The 9,337-nt window shown below is 40.9% G+C and overlaps 2 protein-coding genes across 2 annotated transcripts; both read right to left on the bottom strand.

Moving 5' to 3' along the window:
• Window positions 1–5,688: 5,688 nt before the first annotated feature.
• On the bottom strand, window positions 5,689–6,391 carry K441DRAFT_545195 (uncharacterized protein; the record flags this gene model as incomplete). The annotated part of the gene is made up of 3 exons (XM_067642802.1): window positions 5,689–5,997; window positions 6,051–6,209; window positions 6,275–6,391. Coding segments are annotated over 3 exons (585 nt in total), but the record flags the coding sequence as incomplete, so codon positions are not given.
• Window positions 6,392–6,455: 64 nt separating this feature from the next.
• K441DRAFT_545780 (uncharacterized protein) lies at window positions 6,456–7,049 on the bottom strand (the record flags this gene model as incomplete). Its single annotated transcript, XM_067642831.1, has 1 exon — window positions 6,456–7,049. One exon carries the CDS (start codon window positions 7,047–7,049, stop codon window positions 6,456–6,458), a length of 594 nt encoding a protein of 197 aa, XP_067507585.1.
• Window positions 7,050–9,337: the final 2,288 nt, after the last annotated feature.

The following is a 9,337-nucleotide window of genomic DNA, read 5'->3' on the forward strand; positions in this document are numbered from 1 at the left end:
CCCTTAATAAACTACACCTAAGCGACCTTACCCTACAACTCTACCGGATTTGCCCCTATTTAACTAGAAATGGGTTACCTACCCTATATAAGCTTTAACTAGGAAAGACTAGAAGGGCCCTAGACTGTATATAAAAAACTATCTTATAAAGAAGCCTAGTAGTACGCTAAGCGCTTAGAAGAAGCCTAGAAAGTAGCCTATATAAACCTAAAAAAGGCCTAGAAATTAATAGAATAGTAGGCAAATAAGTATAGGCGCGAGCCTAACCTCACTATAGGTAATATAGTCTAGGTTATAATAAAGAACTAAAAGATAAAACGGCCTAGCCGTAAACTAGACTATAAAATAGTAGGACCGTATAAGATTCTTAATAGAGTAGGCAATTTATATAAGGTTAAGCTCCCAGACTTAATTAAAGTTCACCCTATTTTGTTACTAGATAAGCTATAAAAAGCTATAAATAACCTACTACCTAGATAAAAGAATAAACCTCCCCTACTAATTTAAGTTAATGGCGATAATAAATAGGAAATTAAAGAAATACTAGCCTATAAACTTATAAAGGAAACGTTAAAGTATTATATTAGTTAGAAAGGATATAACCTAAACCCTACTTAGTACCCTATATAGAACTTTATAGGTAGTCTCTATAAGCTTTAGAAGTTCTATAGCTGTTACCCTAATAAACCTAGACCACTAAAGTACCTAGATAAGTAGATAGAATACTAGTATAATAAAAATAATAAGCTACTAGAAGAATATAAGGATAAAAACACCCTAGAAATTTCTTAATTACGTAAGGTCTTAAAATATTTAGGAACTTTAACCGGCGGTTAAAGTTATCTAATTAGTCAGATTCTCTTACTAAGACTTTTAGCAATAAAGCCTAAGGGCAGGCTTTTTTAGAGGGGGGGGGTAATGTTACAGCACTGGCAGAACTTCGCACCGGTAAATTGCCATAGATTGCCGTATATTGCGGTTATATGACGCGAAGATCTTATAAAACATTGAACGGCGCTGCTCCTCTTCTCCTTTCCTTTCCCTAGCTTTAGATTCTCGTTTATAGACAATCCAATCGTATAGGCTTGCGCGACCCTTTTGCCGTGCTTATGTCTCGATTAACTGAGTCGCTAACAGCCCTACTATTAAGTTACTAGCGGTGGTTTTAGAGTCCGCTTTTCCTAAGTTACCTAATAGGGTAGCCGTTATATTTAAAGTTACAGTACGCCTATTATTCCTTACTTATAGGGTACTTGCGCTTTTCTAGTTTTCCTTTTATAGGGCAGCTAGGGAAATTAGCTAATTTTAAGTTTATAGGAATTCCTAATAGTTAGCAATAGTAAGCCGTAGCTTTAGTCGCAGCTTCGCGAATAGGTATATTATTAAATGCTTTATATTATAAGGAGGATTAATTTACGCTTTTAAGGAGATTAGGTAAGTAGTAAACTCGTTTATAGGTTAATGGGTTCGCTATATTACCTTTATATAGGTTAGGGCTATATAAAGTTCTTAATTAATAGGACTCTTAATCTAATTAAGTAGGAATTCTATAAGATCCTCCTAGGTAAACTATATATCTAAATAGTTATCTTTATATTATAGCTAAAGGGTTTTATTAATCCCCTTTATATATTATATAGTAAACGCAACTCTAGTATCATTATTTATAAAGCCGTTAGGCTTTAGGCAGAAAGCCAGCTTTAAGCTATTATAAAAGTCTTAGTACTCTTAAATAGTCTTACCATAATATAGAGTAATCTTCTCTATTTTAACGGCCCGTTTTAATAAAGCGCCTATTATATTAGTAGCCTTCTACTTAAGGTTTAGATATATTAAGCTACTATTTAAGTACTCTAATAGAATACTCTAAGGTAGCAGATCTAGGTTAGGAATAGGAGTTAATATTACCTTACCGCATTAACGCCGTTTTAGTATTTCCACCTCTTCCTTAAGCAACTGTAGTTTTCCTTACTTTAGAAGTTGTAGCTTCTCGTTTTCTAGCCGTTATATTTTTTCCTATATCGTATCCTTACCTATAGCTTTTAGTTCTATCCGGGATATAAGTCCGCCTATATTATCCTAGGGCTAATCCCCAGACTAGTATTACGCCCGCGTCTTACTATTAGGTTAATAGGCTGCGATATAGTTAATAAATATAGGTTATCTTCTTAACAGAGGGCTGCCGATATATAGTTATGGCCTTAGCAGACCGCTATATTGCTAGGCCGCTACCCCTAAAAAGGGAAAAGAATTTAGAACTATTAGGACACTAAGGCCCTTAGGGTTTATAGCAATATAATAATAGTAGTGGAATGCAATAAGTATTGGGTTCTTAATGAAGTAGAACTGTAGAACTAAATTCTGCTGTTCTCTAATATGGGGCAACTACGTTTTATAAGCGCCTCGTCTGCGCCTCGCCTGCGCTAAGCCGGTTACGGCAAGTACGTCTTTATGGCCTAACATTTCTACTCTTCTAACGCCCTTAGAAGTAATATAACTAGGCTAGTTAGCACCTTAATCCGTATATTTATTATTATATTTATCTTCTTAGTTATTAATTAGTTTATTACAATAGCTATTATTACTAGCTACTTTACTCTTTTTTTTGGCTATTACGCGGTTTCTTATTAACCCTAGTTAATCCTTAACGCGTAGTTTTTTTCCTATATACTTTAATCGTAGTATATTAGGGGCTGCTGCTGCTATATAAACTGTATCTTCTATATTACTCTTATAACTATCGTTCTTAAGGGCCTAGTTATCTTAGCGCGTCCCCTATATAATTAACGCGTTAAGCCTCCTTCCGCCTCTACTATCTCTATCTTTCCTTTCTTAACTTGGGTACTACGTGCTAGGGGGGTATTATATAAAGATAAGGTTGAAAATTCCGGAGCTTCTAAGTAGGGGAGGGGGACTTTTCCAGAGGAATTCCTTCTTATTGAATATTGAATATTGAGCCAAGCCTTTATATAAAAACGAAGCACGTAATAAAGTAGGATCCGTGCACAAGCGCACACAGGCATTTACACTCTACCCTCCGCCTCTTCCTCCCCTCCGCCTCTTCCTCCCCTCCGCCTCTTCCTCCCCTCCGCCTCTTCCTCCCCTCCGCCTCTTCCTCCCCTCCACCTACCTCCCTCCCTACCTCTCTCCCCTCCCCTACTCGTCCTATACCTATTTCCTACCTATTTCCTATACTGCTACCTATAGTATATCCTATATAACTATATAAAATAGTAGAATACTGTATATATCTATACAAAATATTCAGTATTCAATATGTTGAATATTGAACGTCAATATTCAATATTCAATAATTGCTAATCAATATTGAATATGGATAAAAACACTGGCGTTAACATCTGCACAGACAACAGGGCCACAGAAAAGGTTCTCTCGCATTTATTCTTTCATATTTATAGAGCTCAGGAGAGACTACCAAATGCGATCACTAATTAAGCTCAAATAAATTGTCTCGGAAACAGAGCCCTCAATTTCCGCCCTCGCTGCCCCTAGCTATGGAATTTCGAAGGTAGTCAGTGACTTTATCTTGACTAAGATACCCTCGGTGTATGGGTGTATCCTTGCCTCTTCAGTCTGATACTCTCATAAACTCACTACACGAGAAAGGGTAAAATTGGTCTTGGCTTCGCTACTTTTGCTAGGATTGGTTGCAGGGCCTAATGAAAATTAAGCCGTTAGAGGACGATACGCTGCAAAGTGGAGATTAGGGAAGCAACCTACACATTCTAAAAAGGGCGACTAGCCATCCTATGACCAGGCCAAGGCGAACAACAGCTTCAAGACCAGAACGGGACATTGATTTCCAGTATCTGGATAACATACGCAGATGAGAGCCAGATAATCGGATTGATCCTGACAGTGCACCATACGACTCTTTAAGCCGAAAAGAGCCTTGTTGTGGCAGTTGTCAGACGCCACCGCCGTGTAGGGGAATTGCGCATCTTTCTTATATGGAGAAGCCATTGATTCCGCAACACATGGGCTGTTCGAATGAACAGTTCCGTGCGACGTAGAAGTAGATATAGTCAAAATCGGCACCTTCAGGACCGGCACCTCCAGGACAGGATGATCTTCTATCGAATTATCAGTGCACACGAACAGAACTATTACCTCGGTGATAGCCTCGTCTTCCAGTGGATCGTGTAGCTTTTGGAACAAGCACACATCCAATAACTCTGTGGAGTTGTGCCTTAGGAGGTCATTCCAAATACCAGCCATCTTTTCACCAGCAAAGAGCTCACTGACAGTCCGACGAGAGAAGTGAAGCGTAACCCTATTGAAGGAAACAGGGCCATCTTGGATCTCTACAGCCTTGAGAGAGCCAAGCTGTGGTTCAGCAGGGGCTCGAATTCTACGATCCATACAAGGTTCCGGTAATCCTCGGGGTATCATAATGAGCGGAAAGCATCCCGGTATACTCAGATCGCCCTTATTGTACCATTTTTTGCTGATAGATACCATGTGTTTCTGGAGGACACCTTGCAAGCTGTCTAAAATACTGCTGAAGTTAGGTGAAGGTTCCACTACAATTTCATCAATTGTGTTCATCCGCAGGAAATCTCCAGATGAATTCTCAACGATTTCATCGATCAACAGCCTCAGGAGATATTGAGACGCACGGTTTGATGAAATAAGGGACATATTTGTGGAATGCGACATGATTTTGTCGTAAACGTATTTCGCAATATCAGGCCTGTTATGTTCATGCAGCCTGATCGTGCTCATTACTCCGGTTTCGATTCCGGTTTCAGAGAGAGATCGGCTTGAAAAACAAGCCTTTATGCGCATACCTATGCTCTCGTGTTTCACAAGGGTACGAATGAAGTTCAACACTTCTCGGATAGAGCCATCGCAATTATCAACGCCATCGATAAATAGGTAGATACTGCTTGGAATGACTGTATGGTCCATTATTTCCAGCAATGCCTCCCAAAGAACAGTTTCTGAGCATTCGAATTTCAGGCCAGGGGCTTTTTGTTGCAGAGATTTCCACTGCCTTGGAAAGGCTACCGGAATGAGGTCTCGAAAGTCTTCGAGTATCTGCAAAATTATCGCTCTGAGCAAGCCAACCACAGATATTTGAGAAGTCTCTGTGTTGCGAGAAATGAAGATTCCCACTATAGAACAGTTTCCGAGCGATTTGCGCGCTCTCAGGTTGTCTACGAGATACTTCATCAATGTTGACTTCCCAGATCCGGGTTTTCCGGAAATCCAGAATATTCTCCTGTCTTGCTGCAACCAATCCGAGAATCTAGAATTCTCAAATATCCAGGAGCAGGTGCCCATCTGGTTCTTCATAACAGCTTCGCAACCATATCCCATACTTTTTAATCGGAGACAGTTCAGGATGACTAAGCACGTCAGTGTACAATTAGGAAAGTTCAGAGATGAACAAACCGTCTCTTTTTTGGTTTTGCAATACAACAGCTCTGTTGACTAATTCGAAGATGTGACATGCCACCCGCTCGAAATGGATTGACCGTGGATCCGTAAATTTGCACAGATATATATGGTTTTCTATTAAGTAAGATGATGTCTAGATAGGATAATGACGCAATACGTACCTGGGATACCAAAAGATGTTGTGTTCAAACCCTCCATACGGCCAGAGGATTCAGGAATGACCTTTAAGATATCAACTCTAACTCAAACAATACTATACGTCATTTAACTTACGATCCCCGAATGATTTATTGGTTGCTCCTCAAATATAGATACAAGAAGCATATCCGCGGAAATAGATCTGAATGACTTGCTCTGAGTTACAAGTGCATTCTGATTGCCGGAGATAATATGCCACAAATTGTTGTGGGTCTGCTTAAAAACGGTATTCGCAACATTTGCCACGAGTTGAGAAAGACTAGCAGAAGAGCTGTCGCGATGAGGAGTGCCGAAGAATATAATCCCAGAGGTGCAGGCATAAATACCCCCAAAGTTACCACCCTGCTCATTGAATTTCTGCGCTTGTAGAAGTGCCTTTCCTGTAGTTAGTTAATTCGATCAAAGAGGCTCTGCGAGGATAACGTTACCTGCTTGACGACCAGCCCACCTAGGCTATGACATACAAACACAACTGGCCGCTGTCTCTCAATCACGTTACGCCTTTTCATCTCGATGTCTTTTAGGAGAGTCTCGGCCAGTAATAATAAGCCATTTTGGTTTGCGTAGGAAGTCGAGTCATAACCCCACTACGGGGTTCAAAAGATCATTAGACCCACCACTTGGATCCTATATTATAAACATTGAAACTTACAGTCATGATTCTGGCGCAGTTTTCCATCCAATCTGGAAGTAAATCTCTCGGCCAGCAAATCCCACTTCTATTCCAGGTCTTGATAGATCCTCCTCCCAACCCATGCACAAAAATAATGCTGTCATCAAGTGAATATTGGGATAACGGCTAGTGCATGTAAAATGTGCAGAAAGAGGAAAGCTTACTCTGCCTTTACTAAGGGACCGCCCTCCGCTAGAATACGCATTCCAATGTCCCGAGCCTGATTCTCAATTTCCAGGCTTTTCAGCATTTGCTTGAGTGGGAAAAGAACGTCATTGTAAAAAGCCCACTGAAACCTCGTCTGCAGCAAATCATCACCAGACCCAAGTCTCCCTTGCAGGCAGCTTTGGACTATCTTTTGATAACTTGGTCCAAGAGGGGGAATTCTGCTAGATAACCTTAGGACGGCTGTGAAGTCGTCCATATCTTGTTCTTCCTTGAGCCACTGTAACGGTCTCGAGTATGCCAACTCAATTAGAGCAACGCCAAGTTTGAAGAGCGTCGTATTACCAGAACCGTTTCCCTCATTTCCTCCCGCCATTGTGCCCACGGATGGCCAATTTTCCGCTCTAGAGCATCTTAATTTCACGTCAAGATGAAGAGTTTCAAGCGCCTCTTCTGAATATAAATCTGCTGCGTTGCAAAAGCAAACATCCTCAATCCCCCATTCGTTACTTAGCCACGGCGTAGAGTGGAATTGAAGCACTGCACTTGCTAGCCGATAAGCAACTCCAAGCTGGAACTCAATACTCATTTTCTGTGACGGCTTCCGCAAGAGTTCTGCAAGGGAGACGCTGGTTATCTCTACAAAGCTGCCATCAATCTTGTGAATCGCCACATCGTCGCGGTACGAACTAGGGTGAACGAATGTCTTACAGATTCCTCTGCGCGCGAGAGAAGACTGATCCAGTTCCATACTCCACGGAAATATCGGCCTTGTCTTTGAACTCGGGCGTGCTCCTAACCACGTTGCACATATCGACTCGAAGGTAGCCATTTCAGGAACTCTTTTGAGCAGATGTGTTGAGAGTCGCCCGCAGGCTCTTCTTTTATTTACTCTGAGGTTAGGGAATCGAGTGACAGGTCTGAAATTCTTGGTAGTATTAAGAAAGTCTGACCGAATTGAGCGATATGTAGGAGTGCTAGGAGGTCCTTTCTGCGAGTTATTGACAATATCTCGATTGGCGGATCCATAGATTGGTTCAGTAGATGTTGAAATTATGGAACCGCCATAATCGGCCACAACCGCTTCCACATAGTTCCAGGCTGACAAGGCGTTGGTTGGTGTGGTCCGCTCAACATCTTCCGGTGAAATGATGAGAGTCAGGCGAACACTTTCCCCATTCTTAACCTCAACATTTAAAGAGAGCTTCGCGGTGTGCTGGTGCTGGCACGCAAATGAACATTTTCCACACAGAGCCACATAAGCTTTTGTGGCAGCACGGCTGATTGCGCCATAATTTTCCAGTAATGCATAGTTTGGCTCATTCCACTCAAGCCATTGTAGAGAGGTGAGTTGATCATGTTGAAGCGCTGACCGCAAAACAGAAAGCTGAAAGTTGAAATCTTGCAAGCTCGATACGGTCTTTTCACAAAGACTCTTACTGAAGTTGATCTCCGTGGAATGTGCTTGCGGGTAGGCAATTTCACCAAATGATTGGTCCTAAATGCTGTTATAATCTCGTCTAGTAGTAGAGCTCAAAAACTGACTTTGGACACCGATGCGAAACACTCTTCGAAATTTCTTAGATCCTCCTGCATCCTAACAAGAATCTGAATGCTTTCATCACTCTTTCGGCCTAGAAGCTGACTGCTTCTGGAGTTGAGGCTAGCATCAGACCAAAGGCTCCCTTCCAGATCCTCCAATATGATTTCTTCGTCCTCATCCAACTGCATCAAGAATCGAAAACCATCTCTGAGAACCAGAGTTTCAGTATCCAACTGTAGGCCCAAGAAACTCAATTCTTTCGAGTAGTGTCGCATGATATGAAACTTCTCATTGATCTTCCCTAATGTCTTTAATATTTGGTTGAGTATCGCAACCACGGATACTCCATCCGCAGACATTGTAGCTGTGTGCTGAACGGTTTAATCGACAAGTCTAACACACAATAGAGGGCTCGGAGTCTTGTACATGTTGCGTGAATCATAATTCAAAAGTCGTTTGATTCCAGGCGCTATTGTCCAGGCGAGGCTTCCAAGCAAGGCGGATCCTGCGCCTGAAAACGCCCTGTTTATAAAATTCGAGGATCGCGAGGCACACTGTTAAAGTGGGTTCCAGTTAGCGTGTATTGCTTCTTGTCGGGTGGAACCTCTAACACTCTTCTATATAATTGTCGCTTCCCCACCCTCTTAGAAATATATGCTCAATAAAAATAATCATCAAACTATACCTATTTTAACAGGTTATAAGCCCGAAGACGCTTCTATTACGTAGCGACCTATATACTACGTCTTAAGATACACCTTAGACATACGCACTCTAGACATTTTAGACATACGCACTCCAGACACTTTACACTCTAGACACTTTGGATATACGCACTCTAGACTTTTCAGATATACGCACTCCAGATACTTTACACTCTAGACACTTCGGACATACGCACTCTAGACATTTTAGACATGCGCACTCTAGACACTTTACACTCTAGACATTTCGGACATACGTACTCTAGACACCTTAGATATACGCACTCTAAATATTTCGGACATTCAGATATGCGCACTCTAACTTGGATATACGCACTCCAGAAATTTTAAATATCCTATTAATCGAGATCGGCTTTTCTTACTATATCTCAGTTATCTGTTACTATCTATTAACCTTAAATTAGGTTTTCTATTAATGTCTCAGTTGCCTATTACTATCACTATTCCTAGTACCATTATTATTATCATTATTATTGTCATTAGTCGTTAAATCCTTAGCACTATACTAAATACTAAAAAGGTAATAGTACACAAGCCAAAGAATATTATTTCCCACCTTTTTACTAAAACACTTACTTCTCTCTTACAAGTTATTATAGCAATTAAATA

Source organism: Cenococcum geophilum (genome assembly GCF_001692895.1).
Source record: "Cenococcum geophilum 1.58 unplaced genomic scaffold K441scaffold_8, whole genome shotgun sequence".
In the NCBI taxonomy this organism is placed as follows: Eukaryota; Fungi; Ascomycota; class Dothideomycetes; order Gloniales; family Gloniaceae; genus Cenococcum; species Cenococcum geophilum.